Below are 20,221 nucleotides of genomic sequence, written 5' to 3' on the forward strand. Positions count from 1 at the left end.
GAGGAAAATATTTATAAAAATCAGTTTTACAAAGCTGCTTTCATAAGCTAAGTTTCTGTTCCTTTGTTTTTAAGCACCAAGGAGATCCTGACCTAGCCAGCCTTTCTATGAAACTTAAACTACTACAAGGCACATGAATTCTATCTTTATTCACTATATGTATACTATCTTTATTATAAGCTTCTGTATAAGGCAAAGGAAGATCAGGTAATCTTTTCATACTATTAGCCCCCCTAGGTGGATACCAGAGTTTTCTATTTATCCACTAGGCCACAAAAGGAAGCCCTTCTATAGTAGGCACAGGCTTATGAGTAAATTTCTTATCCTTTACTAATTTTTCTACTAACTGCGTGGGAACAGGAGTATAAACTGGTTCTAGTAATTCAGCTTTTTATAATTTATTCATAATATCTTTAAGAGGCGCGTCAAAAGGAATTTCCCTTAATAATTGTTCAAATAAAGGATTTACGCATTCTGGACACGTCAGGGTGACCAGAGCTGATTCCATACGCGGGGAATTTACTATGTTTTCCTCAGAGCCAATTTTGAGGAAATCCATTTGTATAGCGTTTACACTTACTAGAATTTGTGCTACCCAAATTCCCCCTATTAATAGGATCATTTCTAAGAAACTAATTATCCCTAAACACATGCCACGTCCTCGTTCTTGACGATGCATTCCTTGAAGCCTCTGTCCCCATCTCCGGACCTTGTCACGCAGTAGGGTAGAAAGAGGACGCGGCAATTAAAGTCAGGAACTTGAATGTCACCGTTGACTCCTCCCCTTTACTCATCCCTTGAGTTCCATCCAGTCTTGCTTGATCTACTCTCACATAGGGCTTGAATGCCTTTCTCTTCATCTTCAGTGCTACTACTCTTTTTCAAGTTACTGTTATCTCTCATGTGGACAAGTATAAACACTTCTTAACCGGTTTTACAATGCAAGAGCTAAAGTGATCTTTTTAAATATGAACACCATTATGCCTCTTCCAATGTAGAGCCTTTCAGTGGCTTCCCACTGTATTTAGAATAAGATCTAAATTCTTTACCATCTCTTGTTCACCTCCCAGCCTCACCTCATGCCACTCTTCCACTTGCAGTCAATCATACTGGCATTTTTCAGTTCTCAGGATCAGCCGACTCTTTCTCACCTCTACACTTCTGTGCTTGCTCTTTTCTGACTGGAAAGTTCTTCCTTGGCACTTTCAAGGCTGGTTCCATCCATCCTTCAGACCTCAGCTTAAATGTAACCTTTCTAGATTCCTTGACTACCACATTACTCTTTATTATAATATCCTATTTATTTTTTCCTAACATTTATCACAAATATGTCATTATGCTATTTGTTTTTAATGCTATTTATTTTTCACTTATTTATTTTTAAAGGAGTGAATAAATGAAAGAATAAAGGAATGCAAAAACCAAATGCGATACCATTTCCCACCCGCTAGGATGGCTATAATAAAAAAGACAATAAAAACTGTTGACAAGGATGTGGAGAAATTGGAAACATCATACACTACTCTCATTAATGTAAAATGGTGTTGCTGCTTTGAAAGCAGTCTGTTGGTTCTTCAAATGGTTAAACATAGAAATATTATATGATCTAGCATTTTACTCCTAGGCATATACCCGAATGAAAGCATATGTCCACACAAACTCTTATACAATAGTGTTCATAGCAGCATTATTCATAATAGCCAAAAAATGGAAACAGTCTAAATGGTGATCAGATGGAGAATGGATAAATAAACTTTGATATACCCATACAATGGAATATTATTTGGCAATAAAAAGTAATGAACTACCAATACATGCTTCGACATGATAAACCTTGAAAATATTATGTTAAATGAAAGAAACCAGTCACAAAGGACCACATATTATAACTCCATTTATATGAAATATCTAGAATAGGCAAGTCTATGGAGACAGAAAGATTAATAGTTGCCTAGCGCTTGAGTTCATGGAGGTTAGGTGTGACAGCCAAGAAGTACAGATTATAAAGTTTTGAAAATGTTCTAAAATTGATTGTAGTGATAAATACACAACTCTGAGAATATACTAAAAGCTATTGAATGTACACTTTAAATGAGTGAATTGCAAGGTATATAAATTATATTTCAATAGAGCTGTTAAAAAAGCTAAGTGAATGACCTTATGTAGACAATGAATACCATCCAATGTCTAATTTATTTTAGTAGTTACCAAAATATTGAGCTTTAGTTTTAACATATTTCTGCTCAAATATTCTTTTGGCCACTTATTACATTACTATGGGAAGTTACTTTGTTTCTCTAAGCATCGGTTACTCCTCTGTAAATTGAGGATGATAATCATGTCATAGGTGAGGGTTAAATGACATAATATGTGTAAAACACTTAGCAGAGTGGTTGGCGCATGGTAAACGCTCCACTATGTATCATGATAAAAAGCACTCAACAAACTGGGAATAGAAGAGCATTTCCTCTTTCTTATAATGGACATATGTAGTAAGTAGAATAATGGCCCCCCAAAGATGTCTACATTCTAATACTCAGAACCTGTGACTATGTTATGTTACATGGCAAAGGAGAATTATAATGGCAGATGGAATCTTTGCTCTCTTGGGTTAACAAAGCCCTTAAATATGATATAAAAAGTACAAATTTAAAATAAATAAATGGTAAATTGAACTTTACGACAATCTAAAACTATCGAAGACATTAACTCAATGAAAAGGTAAACTACAAACTGGGAGAAAATAGTCACAATACATATATCTGACAAACAATTTGTCTCTGTAATACTTAAAGAATTCTAAATCTTTTTTGGCCAATAAGCACAGTAAGGTGCCCAACATCATTAGTCACAATGGAAGTGTAAATTATAACCACAATAAGATATCACTGCAGCCTCCCTACAATAACCACATCTAAAAAAACTGATAATACCAGATATTGGAAGGGATGTGGACTAACCAGAACTCTAATACACAAAGACAACTATTGGATAGTTTCTTATAAAGTTAAACATTTACTTACCAGTTGACCCATCAATTCCACTCCTATGGAGAAAACTTAAAATTACCCATAATCCTACTCCCAGAGGTAAACACTGTTAATATTTTGGTAGCTATCTTTGAAGTTTTTTCTCTGTGAACATACATTTACATATAGGTCTGATTAAAGATTTAAAAATCCAGCTGACAGCACAGCCCGTGATCTCACTTCAAAGAAGCACACCTCACAAGTTGGGAAACACTGCTGTTAGTCCCATAGAAAACTTGAAATGTAGAAATTTATTTAGGGGAAAACTTAGATATCCCTTTATGTCAGATAAGTTAATGTCAGAATGTTCTTTGGAAATAAGAGTTACGTAACTTAAGTTTGTAGTCATTTGTGCAACAATAGGGGAAGGAGTATGCAAGAATGTTATTCTCAAGAGAAATGTTGGGAGATTTGTCCATTCCCAGAGCTTAGTGTAAACTGGCTTCCCGGAGTTTGTGACCAGAAGTTTTGAATGTGCACGTGCCAGTGGGAGCCTATGGCTCTTTGTATTCAAGAGACAAACGTGCATTGTCAGTGGAGTGGACTGATAGTGGTGATCCATCTCCTCTGTGCTAATCTTGCCCAGGACCCCAGTGACCGAGAGTATGAACTTGCTAGAAGTCCACTGGGATCCAAGATATGGACAGTAAGCAGGACTTTGACTACAGTAGTATTATGCTTTAACCAACCAAACCAGCTCATTTCATTGCGTGTTTCTCTCTCTCTCTCTCTCTCTCTCTCTCTCTCTCCCTTTCTCCCTCTCTGTTAATCATAAAAATTAATACAAATTAAATGTCCAAAACACTTTGCTTCATTTTAAGCTATAGAATAAATACACCAACAGCAATAGAATTCATATGATGAGAACAAATCAGAAACATATGAGTAATTCCTTTCCTAATATAAACTTCTAGCTCGTGCATCTTTAAGTCTCAAGTTTTACTTCTTTCTCTGGCTACTCTACTTATACTCATCTTTCCTTTCTGAATAGGTAAACTTGTGTCCAAACCATTCTTACTATGTTTTGAAAAAAAAAAAGGAACGTGTCATTGTTTGCACTTCCCTTATATCCTGTGGCCATAGAACAGGAAGACCTCAGATCTACATGACACCAGGCCTCACTGTGAAACAGAAAACAAATAAAAAGAAACTTTATTTTAAAAGTGTCTTTTGATCCACCAAGAAGAGGACAACTGTATTGTTCAGCCAGGTACTATGGAGAGAGAGAATGGGGTTTTAAGTGGGTTTTGGAACCAATATTAAAATTTGGGTTTACATTCATTTAAAACCTGTGTCTGAAAGACATAAAAGATTTAACTGAAGGCTGTGATTTTACGTGTCTGGCTGGATTTGCTTGCAGGGAAACTTTTCAGGGTGGTTTGTCTGGCCTGGGGGGTTTCATTAGGTTCCTTGGGATTGATATTTAAATATACATTAAGTCAGAGGGGTGCATTTTTTTTTACTGTGAAACAAAATGAGAGAAAAGACTTTGAAAATACTTTTTGGGTTTATAGGAAGGAAAGCTACTTTAGTTCCTAAAACCGTTGTTAGAATTGCAGAAGGTAACCTGAAAAGACCTGAGGGGACCACTCAGTGCATCCACTCCCCTGAATTACTGGTGAGAAACCTGATATCTGGAAAGAGAATGGAAAGAACCCAGCATTTACAGAACGCCTGTTGTTGATAGGATCTTTACATACTTTATCTCAATCAATCCTTCTACCCCTGTTTAGAGGAATGGAAAATGTAGTGAAGAGAGGTTAACTGACATGCTTCAGGTCAGGCAGCTAATTGTCTAGGATGGAACCAGTCTCCTGCCATTGTTCTCTTAACAGTTCAGCACACTTCTGTAATACTGTATTAGTCTACTCAGGCTTTCAAAGCAAATGCCACAGACTGGTGGCTTAACCAACAGAAAGTTATTTTCTCACAGTTCTGCAGGCTAAAAGTCAAAGATCAAAGTGTCCACAGGTTTGGTTTCTCCCGAGGCTGCTCTCCTTGGCTTGCAGATGTCTTACTTCTTACTGGATCCTTACATGTCTCCCCTTAACTGGCATCTCTGGAGTCTCTGTGTGTACAGATTTCATTGTCTTGTTGAGGACACCAGTTAGAGTGGATTAGGGCCCACCTTCACATCCTCGTTTTAACCTGATTATCTCTTTAAAGGCCCTGTCTCTAAATACAGTCATGTCATGAAGGGGTTAGGACTTCGACATATGGATTTGGGAGACCACAGTTCTGCCCACGACACAAACATTAACAATAATATTTGAGATTTCTGGAGTCTGTTGGAGATCTAAGAACATTTAGTCTAAGCCTTTTTACTAGAAACGAAGACAGTTAGAATCCACCAATCATCTCTGTCCCAACCACTTTCCTGTTTAATCTTCACAACAGTTCTGGAAGGTAGGTGTTATTCATTTCGGTGTTTCAGAGAAAGGAAGCCAAACTCAGTAAGGGAAGAGTACCTATCTAATAAACTATGGAGTGAGGATTTGAATTCAAGATTGTGATGCCAAAACTCACACACACTTTTCACTCCGTGTGCTGCCTCTTTGCTCACGTTATAGGACTTTTCCCTCATTTTATCCCTAGGTTGCAGGAATTAATCCATAGAGGTATGGAGCCTGAGGGACTTTAGCTTTTCCAGGGAGCTCATGTAACCATTTCGAAGAAAATATCCATTTTTAGAATTATACTGTAGTACTAAATATTATTTTCCAAATATAGGAAAAGGAGTTCCATGCAATTCAATTATTCATTGGCTGCTTGCTTAAGATGGGAGATGTGTTCATGGCCACAGCCACGATCCAGGGGAGCAAACTGGTCACAACCCTGTCCTTCATGACAGTGGGTAACTGAGAGCAGATGAGCTGAGCTTCAGACTATAGGTTGATTTTATTCTTGAGAAAAATGTATAATTTGGTTCCCTCTGACTTGGTTCCCTATTCTAGTCATAGACTTTTTCTCCGTGGGTAGGAAGAATACCACCAATATCCAAACTGAACATGAATTTTTAGCGTCTTCAGAATTGGCCGAGCGTCCTGCCTGATGATTCATGTAGCAATTTTAATTGATAACTTTGGCAGACAAAGTGACTGCGTGGCCAATTCTGGGACTAGTTTATTCTGTTTACAAGTGATTATAAGGAACTTCTTGGCTCCTTCCTCTATCTTCTTCCTCTTTTCTATGTTCTCACTTAAATTCTGACCCAGTCAGTGGCGGGTCTAATTCCTCTCAGACACACCCCTTCTAGGGGGTATAGAAAAGCAGGGGAAAAAAACTATAGCAGCTGCTATTTACTGAGTCCTCTATGTACCAGTCTAGAATACTCCCACTTGTCAGTGGTAGAGCTGAAATTTAACTCAATCCTGACATCAAATTAGGCCCTTAGTCACACAGGTGCTGCCCCAATCCTGGTATTCAGGCTGATTTCCTTGTGGCTCCTTCCCTACGCTGCTTCCTCTGCCTAGAAATAACTTTTCCCCTTCACTGCCTGGTGTACTTTGATTCCTTTCAAGAACAACTCAGAAATCATCTCTTCTAGGCAGAATTAAATATCCCTCCATGGGTTTACCCTAGAACTCTGACCTTCAAATTTTTATTGTCTTCAACTCACAATAAGAGATACATCTTACATCCCTACCCAGTGCCAAGATATACAAATAATTGAAACAAAACTTTCATGAAAAATATACAATGCATTCTGGTAGTTTTAATTCTATTTCATCGTTAAAAATATACTAATTGTAACTCACTTAAGTTGATATCATTACCAGTTTGAAAAACTGCCCTAGAAGACACTCTTTCTTCCTTTGATAGCTTTTCTTGTTTCTTTCCTCTCTGAAAGTCTCAGATTCTCTGGCTCCTCACACAGATGCACCATGGCCCAGTCTTTTGGTGCCACATCCATTAGTGTCCAACGTGAAGTTCCATTTTGATCTTATTTATTTTTCCAGTGACGAAAAATTGGCCTTAAGAGCATGACTATTTGTATCTTGGCTGGGTATACCAAGTATATTTGACATTTAAACAAATCATTTTAAACAGCCCCCCTCCTTTATATAATGTTATTTTCAATAATAACCGTATAACAAAATTAACAAAAATAATGACCAGAAAAGAAACCCAGATAGAAACAATTAAAAATTTTTTTAATTGTGGTAAAATGCACAGCATAAAATTTGTCACTTTCACCATTTAAGTGTATAGTTCAGTGGTGTTATGTATATTCACATTGTTGTACAATGAATCTCCAGAACTTTTGCTGCTTGCAAAATTGAAACTCTTTATCCGTGAAACAACAACTTATTTTTCCCTCCCCAAAGCTCCTGACAACTACCATTCTACTTTCTATTTCTATGAATTTGACTATTCTAGATATTTCACCTACGTGGAGACATACAGTATTAGCCCTTGTGTGACTATCTTATTTCACTTAGCATAATGCCCTTATGTTCATCTATATTGTAGTTTGTGACAGGATTGCCTTCTTTATTAAGGCTGAATAATATCATATATATATATATCTATCTATCACATTTTGTTTATCCATTCATCTGTCGATTAACATTTAGGTTGCTTCTGCCTCTTGGCTCTCGTGAATAATGCTGCTATGAACATGGGTGTACAAACATCTCTTCAAGATTTTGCTTTCAATTTTTTAGATATATACCCAGAAGTGGAATTGCTGGATCATATGGTAATTCTATTTTTGATTTTTTAAAGAACCTCCATACTGTTTTCCATAACAGCTATACCATTTTACAATCTTACCAACGGTGCATAAGAATTCCAACTTCTCCACATCCTCGCCAACCCTTGTAATATTCTGTTTTTGTTTTTGTTTTTAATAGCAGCCATTCTGTTGGGTTCAGGTGATATTCTTGTGGGCTTGATTTGCATTTCCCTAGTGATAAGCGATGTTGAGCATAGTCAAACTAGAGTAAATATTGCTGTGCAAAAAAAGGAAAAAATGTATACCTACATAATGGTCTGACACAGTAATAGACAGTAAAATCTCTTTTCAAGCCTTACCTTTTGCAGCTTTGTCAATGACTTTAGCAAATTGATTGTTTTGCATATCTGTGTTCAATAGACAATATTGCCAGAATTGTCAATATATCTTTGCTCATAGTTGAATGAAAAACACTTTTTAAAAATTTTAATTTCAAAAAGTTTCTTTCACATGAGGCAACAGATAAAAAATAGTTATTAAAAGTCTTAAATGTAGGAATGTGTTTAGAAGAAATTCATAAATATTCTGTTTCACATTATATTCCAGAACTTGAAATATTTTGCATGCTTTTGTTTCTTTGGAATTGATGGTAGTGACTTTTAAATGTCCCTGTAGTAAAATAAATAAAACAAACTATTGCCCCACATGTAAAGCTAGAGGAGGTTGGCACTGGATATTTCTCTCCCCGGTCAGTTGGGCTCTGATAATATTTCAATAGGTGAGGCTCTGGTAAAATAAATTCCCTTGAAGGCAGGCGTTGTTAAGGAGAATAGAATGCTCTGGCTATATTCCACTCCCCTTGGTGGCAGCACAAAAGGACTTTTCTCTAATCTTCATGATGATATTCAGATAGGGTTCCTAGTGGTAAAACCCACAAAAGCACGGAGGCCCTCTTGGAGTTTTAACTCTCAGACTTGTCCACACTGAGCCTCTAGCAATTCTTCAATTACAGTTTAGGACCTCCTACTCCCGTACTGGTTACTCAGAGGTTTCTCTTCATGAGTTTCTGCTCCTTGTGGGTTTCTGCTCCAGTAAGTTGTGATTCTCTGTATCCACCTGACTGTCTCAAATTCTGGGGCTGCAGTTACCCTGTAACTTCAATTCTCTGAAAAATCTAAAAAGAGTTGTTGATTTCCAGTTTAATAAGTTTTTTATATAAATTATAGTGGAATACTGACTTCCTTACATGTCAGAACAAAAACCAGAAGTTAAGAAGGCTTCTTTTAAAAATAGAAATCAATAAATTAATTTTAAAATTTGTATGAAAATGCAAATAATTCTGAAAAAGAGCAAAACTGAAGGATTTATACCTCTTGATTTCAAGACTTAATATAAGGATACACTAATCAAGATAGTATGATATCGGCATAAGGACAGACATATAAATCTATGGAACAGAATAGAGTTCAGAAACAGACACAGACTCAATGTGTAAAGAATATTCTTTAAAGCAATCATGCTGGAAAAACTGGATATCCCTAAAGGAAAAAAACGAACCTCCTTATCTCACATCATTAATAAAAATCATCTCAAAAAGGATCAATGAGCTAAATGTAAAATCTTAAAGTATAAAATCTGAAGAAGAAACTTAGGTGAAAGTCTTTGTGGCTCAGGATAACAATGATTTTGTAGATAGGACACAAATAGCATGAATCAAGGAGGAGACAACCACAGATTAGGAGAAAATATTCATAATACATATATCTGGCAAAAACAAACAAACAAACAAAAAAACACTTGAACCCAGAATCTATGAAGAACTCTTAAAAGTTTATAATAAAAAGAAAACCCAATTTGTAAAATGGACAAAAGATTTGTATAGACACTGCACAAAAGATTTATGAGTAAGCAATAAACTACATGAAAAGATGCCTGACACCATTAACTATCAAGAAAGTTTAAAATAAAACTACACAATGAGATAGTACTACCTCCTTATTGGAATGGCTAAAATTAAAAAGACAGATGATGCCAAATGCGAGTAAGGATTTGGAACAGCTGGAACTGTTGGTTTTACATGCTGGTGGATCTGAAAATGGTACAACCTCTTTGAAAAAACAGTTTGGCACCTTCAATAAAATTGACTTATCACATACCTAGAGATTCCACTTGTAAGTATTTACCCAAGAGAAATTAAAACATATGTCCACGAAGTTACTGTACATGGATACTCATAGCAGATTTATTCATAATAGCCCCAAACTGGAAACAAACCAAATGTCTATCAATAAGAGAACTGATAAGTAAACTGATTTGTTCACACAGTGGAATACTGCTCAGCCATAAAAAGGACTGAACCATGAATACATGCAAACAACAAGGCAAATCTCAGAAACATAATGGTAAGTAAAATGAGCCAGACACAAGAGTACATATTGTATTTTTCCACTTATATCAACTTCCACAACAGGCCAAACTAATTTATAGTTAAAGAAATCAGATCAGTGGTTGCTTTGGTGAGGAATAGAAGGGATGGGGCTGTAAAGGGGCACAAGGGACCTTTCTGCAATGATGGAAAGATTGTAAATCTTAATTGCAGTATTATTGACTCGTGTCTGTACATTTGCCAAAGCTCCTTGCATTTTAGTGCTCGTAAATTATACCTCACTGAGGTTGATTTCAAAAAGGAATCTTTAATACTTAAATGATACAGAAAGTTCTCAAAAGTATAATAAATGAAAAAAAGTAGATATTGAACATTATGTATATTGTGTCCTTATTTGTTGTGAGAAAAAAAAAGAAAGTACAAAAGTGACAGTGGTTGCTGTCTGATAGCATCTGGTTCTGTTTGGTAATTCTGCAGAATGAGGAGCAGTTTTATAGAAAGAAGAGAACAATATTGGGATCATCTTTGACTTCTCCATTTGGAAATAATATTGCCTACTAAGATACAGAAGAGTGGAAAGCTTTTTATTCAGAACAAGTAAGTATACTAGTAATAAAATCTGCCTGGTTATATAGTGTACTACCAAATATTGATGAGATGATATTGACTAGAAAATCAATTCATGCTTTCCCCCGACCAGTTATATGTGGAATTCCCAGTAAATATTCTTCTGTGGTTCTGAGAATTCAGTTAACCATAGATAGAACAGGTCTTACACAAAGACTGACCAGGTGTACTTTAATGTATAGGTCCCCTGCCATTACATATTGAGCCATATCCTCCCAGCCAGGCAGCAGAGAGCTTATCTGTCAAGATCATAGTGAAGAAACATGGTGTAGATCCAAGTGGTAACCAAATATAACTCTTCTCACTTTAATTACTGGATGTAGACCTATGCTATCCAATGTAGTGACCACTAGCCACATGTGTCTGTTTAAATGTGAATTTAAAGAAATAGAAATTAATAAAACTTAAAATTCAGTTGCACAGTCACACAAGCACATTTCAAGTGCTCAATAGCCACATGTGGCTAATGTCTACTTTATCGGACAGCACAAATATAGAACATGTTCATCATCTCAGAAAATTCTACTGTACTCTGCAGTGGTCTAGACAAAAAGTTATCCTAATAAGAATGGATACTGAGTGAATGAATGAATGAGTGAATGAATGAATAAGAAGCATTATTTTCACCTAACTACTTGATAAAAAAAAGTAGTCTGCACACCATGATTAATAATAAGAACATTTCACAGTTACAGGAGTGCGTTTTTCAAATTTTAAGACATTTTTATATACGAGATTTATATGACTTTATTCAATCCTTTTCATGAGTCTTTTAAATAGAAAAAGTACCAGTGTCTTAATTTTAGTGCTGAAGAAATGTCGTCTCAAAAGGCTGGTCTTGTTACATTGCAGTGGTCTCTAGGCCTTTCTGAGGTGACATTTCTTCAGCTGTAAAATGGAGATCGTGACTAGATCCAGACTCAGAGGTCATCTCTATGGGGAGGATGTAGAAGCCAAGAAAACAGATAAGACCCTGGAGGAAGAGCGATGAGACACACCGACAGGACATGTAGACAGGGATGTGGTAACATTCCGGCTGAGGTTAGCGATGGAGATTTGTGACAGAGAAAGGCTAGCTGGAGTGAGATGCTGGGGGTCTGAGTGACTGATGCTGCCTTTTAGACCAGAGATAACTCAGGGCCTTTGAGAGGAGCACACCCACTTGGATGAGTCAAGAAAGATTTGAAAACCAGGGCAGCCTAGCTCAGGAAGAAAACTAGCACAGACAGTTTCTGAGAGTGAAAAACCAGGCAGACATTTCACCAAGCTGTCATAGACTGCTTGGGTACAGTGTGGTCTGTGTTTGGGAGTTAGAGCTTGGACAGCCAGACACGGAAATGACATAGCTTCTCCAGGGACTACAGAAGGTTAGAGGGTTTCCACTGGATACAGACAAGTGTTTTGCAGTGATACTCTTCAGAAAAGACCAAATTCTATGGGAGATAAAACGTGCTGCTCCTCTGAGTGGTGAAAGCAGAATAATGGCTAAAAAAAGTAGCTAACATGAATTGAGCTATTACTTTGTATGGGATACTATACATGGATTCTCATAACAACTTCCTAAGTTAAATACTATTCTCAACCCTGTTGTACAGATAAGGAACCAGCGGTATCCTGGAGCTGGTTCTTACTGTTTTGTGAGAACTGATAGTTGAATTTTCATGATTTTTTGTTAGCCAGTTGGCAAATGTTATTAGCTTGAACTCAACCATGGTGGGAATATTTATAACATAGAGATTGGTAAGTGCTATAAATGAGGGCTTTACACCCAGAGAGCCAGTGTGTTCAACATTTAGTAGCACAGCAATGAAATAGGCTCAAAGAGGTTTAGCAACTTGACAAGGTTACACAGATGACGGCAGGTGATAGATTCTGATCTCATTACTCTAAAGGCCACTATGACCTCACTGGGGACCCTCTTATATTGAGCGATAAGATTGCTCACCTTATTTCAATACCAAAGAAAAATCATCATGCTCACCAAGGACTCTGGGGTTAGGTATGAGGGATTTTGCAGAGCTTTTCTTTAGGGCCTAGAATTCAAGTATTTGGCATCTCTATAACTCCAGATGGGTCCAAATTAAAAAAAAAAAATGTATGACCCTTATGCTCTGGCAAAATGATGCTCGTATGCACATTTCATATAAACAAATAAATATGTATACTTTCCCCATCTCCTCAGTGAATTTCATAAAGGAGAATCGTCAAGTCCTCATTCAAAGGATGGGAATGACTGTTATAAAGCAAGTTGTGGATGAGCTATTTGTATGGAATGTTCTGAATTTTGAAGAAGTAAACATCATTTGCTGCAAGAAAGTGGAGCAGGATGCTGCGAGAGGGATCGTTGATATGATTTTGAAGAAGGGTTCAGAAGCCTGTAACCTTTTTCTTAAATCCCTTGAAAAGTGGAACTATCCTCTGTTTCAGGACTTGAATGGACAAAGTAAGTATCAATTTGCTTATGTCTGTTCCACAAACAGACTAAACCATGATGAAGATCTATAATCCCCATGGCAGAGCCTCTGCTCTCCTCCTTCCTATCACTGTGTGGCGGGCTTTGGTCATGCTAAGGAAAAGCCCAGGCACTCTCAGAAAAAACTCCTATTTAGATCACTTGATGGTGAAGCCAGTAAGTAACTCCAGGGTCAAGAAATAAATTTAGTATAGTCTCACTTCAAAATAGAACTGGAAAATGAAGGAGCTTAAGAAATCTATGCACTAGTGGTTCTTAATATTCTTTAGTCTGATGAGGACCATCAGTGGGCTGACGGCCCAGGTGACAACCTACTCTATGATCTAAGCACCATGGTACAGAGAGCCCGATTGACTAATGGAGCATGATTCAGCTTTTTCATGAAATAGTAATTTAGTTTTTATTTCTTTAAACTGGTAAGTTATTTCACGATAGATTTTAATCAAGGGTAAGGCTTCATCTGCTGAAAGTTACCCCTAACTATCATTCTCAGCTATCTCCCCATGAGAAAGTGTTTTCATGCACTTTCCTTAACCTAAACACAGGCTCCACCCATTCCCAATCAGCTGCTACAAGATATGGTGGTGGGAAAGAGGAAACAGAAAGCAAAAGGGAAAGAAGGGTGAAAGGTAATAGGGAAAAGCAGAAGTAAATATTTGGAACCCTTGTGCCAGCTCAGAACTGGGGAAGAAAATTAAAATCACCAGTGGAAGATTCTCAGCATCACTCTACATTCAACCTCCTGAACTCTAGGTTCTGAGGTGACACAGAATTGGGTCCTCTTTAATCTTACCTCTTCTCTAACAGGTCTTTTCCATCAGATGTCGGAAGGAGACTTAGATGATTTGGCTCAGAATTTAAAGTATTTATATGATACTCCATCTTTTCTGAACTTCTATCCCCTGGGTGAAGATATTGACATTATTTTTAATTTGAAAAGCACCTTCACAGAACCTGTTCTATGGAGGAAGGACAAACACCATCACCGTGTGGAGCAGCTGACTCTGAGTGGTCTGATGGACACTCTTCAGAGCCCCTGCATCATTGAAGGGGAATCGGGCAAAGGGAAGTCTACTCTGTTACAGCGCATTGCCATGCTCTGGGCCACAGGAACATGCAGGGCTCTGACCAAGTTCAAACTGGTCTTCTTTCTCCGTCTGAGCAGGGCCCAGGGTGGACTCTTTGAAACCCTGCATGATCAACTGCTGGATATACCCGACACAATCAGGAAGCAGACTTTCATGGCCATGCTGCAGAAGCTACGGCAGAGGGTTCTTTTTCTCCTAGATGGCTACAATGAATTCAAGGCCCAGAATTGCCCAGAAATTGAAGCCTTGATAAAGGAAAACCACCGCTTCAAGAACATGGTCATCGTTACCACCACTACTGAGTGCCTGAGGTACATCAGGCAGTTTGGTGCCCTGACTGTTGAGGTGGGGGATATGACGGAAGACAGTGCCCAGGCTCTCATCCGGGAAGTGCTGATAAGGGAGCTTGCTGTAGGCTTGGTCCTCCAAATTCAGAAATCCACTTCCTTGAGGAATCTGATGAAGACCCCTCTTTTTGTGGTCATCACTTGTGCAATCCAGATGGGGGAGAGTGAGTTCCACTTGCACACACAAACAACGCTGTTCTCTACTTTCTATGAGTTACTGATACATAAAAATAAGCACAAACGTAAAAGAGTGGCTACAAATGACGTCACTCGGAGCCTGGACCACTGTGGAGACCTCGCTCTGGAGGGCGTGTTCTCCCACAGGTTTGATTTTGAACAGGAGGACGTATCCAGTGTGAACGAGGATGTCCTACTGACAACTGGACTGCTTTGCAAATACACAGCTCAACGGTTCAAGCCAAAGTATAAATTCTTTCATAATTCATTCCAGGAGTATATAGCAGGACGCAGACTCAGCAGTTTATTGATGTCTCGAGAGCCAGAGGAGGTGACCAAGGGGAACGGTTACTTGCAGAAGATGGTTTCCATTTCAGACATTACATCTAAGTATAGCAACCTGCTCCTGTACACATGTGGATCATCTGCCGAAGCCACCAGGGCTGTTTTGAAACACCTTGCAGCAGTGTACGAACACGGCAGCCTCCTCGGGCTTTCCATCACCAAGAGGCCTCTCTGGAGGCAAGAATCTATGCAAAATGTAAAAAGCAGCACTATGCAAGAAATTCTGAAAGCCATCAACATGAATGCCTTTACAGAGTGTGGCATCAATTTATTCCAGGAAAGTATATCTAAATCAGCCCTGAGTGAAGAATTTGAAGATTTCTTTCGTGGTAAAAGCTTATATATCAATTCAGAGAACATCCCCGATTACTTATTTGACTTCTTTGAGCACTTGCCTAACTGTGCAAGTGCTCTGGACTTCATTAAACTGGACTTCTATGGGGCAGCTACGGCTTTGCAAGACAAGACCACAGAGGACATGAGCACAGAAGAGCGCTCAGGAACCTACATTCCCAGCAGGGCCGTGTCTCTGTTCTTCAACTGGAAACAGGAATTCAAGACTCTGGAGGTCACACTCCGAGATTTCAGCAAGTTGAATAAGAAAGATATCAAATATCTGGGAAAGATATTCAGCTCTGCTACAAGCCTCAGGTTGTCCATTAAGAGATGTGCTGGCGTGGCTGGAAGCCTCAGTTTGGTCCTCAGTGCCTGTAGTAACATCTATTCCCTCAAAGTGGAAGCCAGTCCCCTCACCATAGAAGATGAGCTGCACATCACATCCGTGAAAAACCTGGAAACTTTGAGCATCCACAACCTACAGACTCAACGGCAGCCAGGTATTGTAAACATCAGCAGTTGAAGTTATAACAGAACCTGGTTAAGTACCATGGAAATATTAGATATCAAATAGTTTTGCTTTAAATTTTCTAATAGTTTCTATCAGGTGTCAGGATTTAGAAGCGAGGTACAAGGGCTGGGGAGAGAGGCCCATGTTGGGGGAAGGCTGGCAGATTGGGAGACCCTAGGGAGGATTTCCAGAGCTGAAGCCAGAGTTTGATTGAATAGCTATATAGTTTATACAGTAAAGTGTGTTTGCATATGTGTGTGTGTGTGTGTGTGTGTGTGTGTGTGTGTGTGTGTGTACATAGACATAGTGGTTAAGCTCATCTTCAGCAAACTCTGACCTTTCTCAGCATTTCCATCTCCATCCAGCACCCACTGCTTCCCTGTCAGTGACACCACTTTTAGTCTGGGAGGAAATCAGTCTTTAAATTAATCACTTGCAGGAACTAGTGGCTAATTGTGCTACTAGATTCTTGTCTAGGAAATTGCAGAGCAAACCCAGCCCCATCCGTACCCCTAGTATTGTTCATTTTGAGAAGAGATTTTGGGAACAGATTTTGTCTAACATGAAAACATTTCAGACTTCAGACACACACAGGCGGGGGCAATCTTTTGGAGTAAAAGTTTTCTCCAAATTCAAAATCACACCAAAGATGAGTGTCTGCTCTCCCTGTAAATCAGAACTATCGCTGGGAGCAGGGGCTACTGAGTGGCATGAAGCTATGGCTGGCAGGAGCCTTGCTAAACTTAATTGTAATCTAGGATTAGTTCTCATTCACAAACGATTTCCCGTTGTTCTCTGCCTCACTTGTCACCTGCAGAGGAAATTTTCTGTGACTTAAGAATCTAGAATCTTTTGTACAGATAATCTTTGCAACCTCGTACGCAATGCAGGAATCCCTTCTCTAAGATTCTGGAGAGTCGTCCAGACTTTATTAGACTCTGTTCTGCGTCAGGAAGGTCACTATCTCCTCTGGAGGGCTTTTTGTAAAGATCTTGCAAAGTGGTCGCCTATATGCTGAATTTGGTCTGCATAGGGTTTAGAATTTTCTTTTTAATGTTTGCTAATATTTTGCTCTTAATTTTTAAAATTTATCTTTTGAATAATAAATGCACATGGTCCATATTATAAAACAATCTACAATGAAAAATCTCCTTCCCTTCCCCACTCCTAGCCATAACTCTTCTCCTTGAAGGAGTAACCAGCATTTTGAAATTGGGAGATATCATGTCAAAATACAGGTTTCTTATATCTCTTGAAAATTGTAGATTTGGCAATGAAGGGTCCACATTCTCACTTGGTAACAATTTATTAGAGCCTCATGATTTGCTCCTGTGCTCTTTGGACAAGACACAAAAACCCCAGTTAGGCAAAGAGCCCACCTGTTTCACTTATAATAACATTATCTTCTTGGCCCTTTTTGACATTTGAGTTTATAATCAGTGCTTATTTTTTCTTATGGCTAAAACCCAGTTCTCTGTCATTTATACCTACGGTTCCTTTCTAATTTTGCTCTTCAGGTCTCTTCAGAATCCTCCTAGTTCATTCATCCCTTCTTATTCCTGAATAGTTTTCCACAATTTATCTAGTCACCATTGAAAGACACGTAGGTTATTTCCAGTGTGAGCAATTATGAATAGAGCTACTATGAACAGTTTTGAGCAGGTTTTTGTATGAAAATAAGTTTTCCATTCACCTGGGTAAATACCTAAGATTGGTATTACTGAACCACATGACAATTGCTTGTTTTGCTTTTAGAGAAACTTCTAAACAATTTTATAGTTTGGACCATTTGATATTTCCAATAGCAATATATGAGAGTTTTAGTTGCTCTGCATTCTCACTAGCACTCTGTATTTTTCTATTTTTGTCACTCTACAGTAAAGAATAAAACAGTCAATATTAAGTGCTGGCAAGGATGTGTAGCAACTGGAATTCTGTGTGTAGTGTTATCTTATCATAGTCAGCTGATAAAAATAGAAAATTTTCATGTGCTAGCTTGTCATCTATCTATCCTGTTTGTGAAGTGTCTGTTCAAGTTTTTACCCATCTTTTAGTGGGGTTATTTGTTTCTTTAATGTTGAGTTTTGAGTGTTCTTTATATTCTGGATACAAGTCCTTTGTTATTCAAATCACAACCGATTTGAAAATATTTTCTCCCAATCCGCAGCTAGTATTTTCAATCTCTTAACAGTGTCTTTCATAGAACAAAAATGTTAAATTTTGTTGCAGTCCATTTTTTCTTTTATGAACATGCTTTTGATGTGATGTCTAAGAATATTTTGCCTAACCCTAGGTCATGAAAATTTTCTCCTGTCTTTACTTTTTAAAGTTTTATTTTTACATTTAGATCTATGACCCATTTCGAGTTGACATTTATATAAGGTGTAAAGTTTACATAAGGTTCATTTTTCTTGCATATGGATATCTTGTTATTCTATTTATTGAAATGGCTATTTCGTGTTTGAATTGCTTTGTATTTTTGTCCAAAATCATTTGGCTATAATTGTGTGGATGTGTTTCTGGACTCTTTTCTCCTACTGACCTATCATTTGCCAATATTCTTGTCTATCCCTTGCCAATACCACATTGTCTTAGTAACTGTAGCTTTATAGTAAATCATAAAATTGGGCAGTGTTATTTCTCCAACTTTATTCTTTTTCGAAATTATTTTTTATATTCTAGTTCCTTTGCCTTTCCATATAAATTTTAGAATCACATGGTTTATATCATCAAAAGCTCTTCCTGGGATTTTGGTGAAAATTACATTTATAGACCAATTTAGGAAGAATTGACATTTTTATTATGTTGAATCTTACAGTCCATTTGTATGAGTTTTTTCCATTTATTTAGTGTCATCATTTATTTCTTTTATCGTCATTTTGTAGTTTTCATCATGTTGATCCTGTTTGTGTTTCATTAGATTTATATCTAATGTTTTCATTCTTTTGGAGCTATTGTAAATATTTTTTAAAATATTTTTAAAAATTTGGTTGCCAATTATTTAATCGCTATTAGATGGAAATACAATTGGTTTTTGTGTGTTGATCTAGTATTCTGCACCTTTGCTAAATTCAATTATTACTTCTAGGAGTTGAGGCGGTTTTTTTTTTGGTAGATTCCTTGAAATTTTTATTGTAGACAATTGTCGCCTCCGAAAAGAACAGTTTTGTTTCTTCCTTCCATTTTGCATTCTTTTATTTCATTTTCTTACCTTACTGCACTAATTATGACTTACAGTACAATGTTGAATCAGGAGATGAAAATAAACATCCTGCCTTGTTCCTGATCTTAGAGAGAAAGCATTCGGACTTTCACCATTGAGTACAACTGTTAGTATACTGAATTACATGGATTGATTTCCAAATGTTGAAACAGCCCTCTATTCTCTGTATGAAGCCTACCTGGCGGTAGTATAATATTCTTTTTATATATGAATGAATTCCTTGGTAATATTTTGTTGAAGATTTTTACTTCTATGTTCATGAGTGATATTGGTCTGAATTTTTTTTTGCTTTATTCTATTGGTCTGGGTTTCATATTGGTTAACAGTAGCTTCATAAAATGTGTTGGAAACTGTTCCCTCTACTGCTATTTTCTGGAAGTGATTTATACAATATGTGTTATTTCTTCTTTAGATATTTGGTAGAATTGTAAGTTAAATGATCTGTGCCTGCAGGTTTCTTTTTTTGAAAGTTATAAACTACAAATTCAATTTCCTTAATAGTTATATGGGACTATTCAGATTACCTATGTCATGTTAGGTAAGTTTTAGTAGTTTGTGGTTTTCAAAAAATTGGGCAATTTTTATCTATGTTGTCAAATTTATGTGTGCAGATTTGTGCATATTATCCTCTATCCTTTTAACTTTTAAGTCTTTGTAACAATATCCTCTCTTTAATTTCTGGTATTAGTAATTTGTTTTTCCTCTTTTTTTTCTTTGTCAGACTTCCTAAAATTTATCAATTATATTGATCTTTTCAAACTGATCTTTTCAAACAACTTTTTTAAACTGATATTTTTCTATTAATAATCTGTTTACAATTTTAATTGATTTCTGCCCTGATCTTTAATTATTTTCTTCCTTCTTCTAGCATTGGGTTTATTCTGTTCTCCTTTCTCTCATTTCTTTAGTAAGCTTAGGTTATTATTTGAGAACTTTCCCCATTTCTAATATAAGTATTCAATATTATAAACCTCCCTTAAGTAGGGTGTAAGTCGTAGATT

General features: G+C 37.2%; 1 protein-coding gene across 1 annotated transcript in view; it reads left to right on the forward strand.

Annotated features, from left to right (window-relative positions):
• The window catches only part of NLRC4 (NLR family CARD domain containing 4), a 41,431-nt gene that overhangs the window by 5,531 nt on the left and 15,679 nt on the right, over positions 1–20,221 (forward strand). Inside the window, exons 2-5 of the mRNA XM_011372112.2 lie at positions 10,033–10,109; positions 10,571–10,690; positions 12,903–13,163; positions 14,001–15,986. Of these exons, the coding sequence (XP_011370414.1) occupies position 10,690; positions 12,903–13,163; positions 14,001–15,986 (2,248 nt within the window). The 5' untranslated portion in view covers positions 10,033–10,109; positions 10,571–10,689. The remainder of the gene's footprint in view (positions 1–10,032; positions 10,110–10,570; positions 10,691–12,902; positions 13,164–14,000; positions 15,987–20,221) is intronic.

This window comes from Pteropus vampyrus, unplaced genomic scaffold, assembly GCF_000151845.1.
Source record: "Pteropus vampyrus isolate Shadow unplaced genomic scaffold, Pvam_2.0 Scaffold200, whole genome shotgun sequence".
Classification (NCBI taxonomy): Eukaryota; Metazoa; Chordata; class Mammalia; order Chiroptera; family Pteropodidae; genus Pteropus; species Pteropus vampyrus.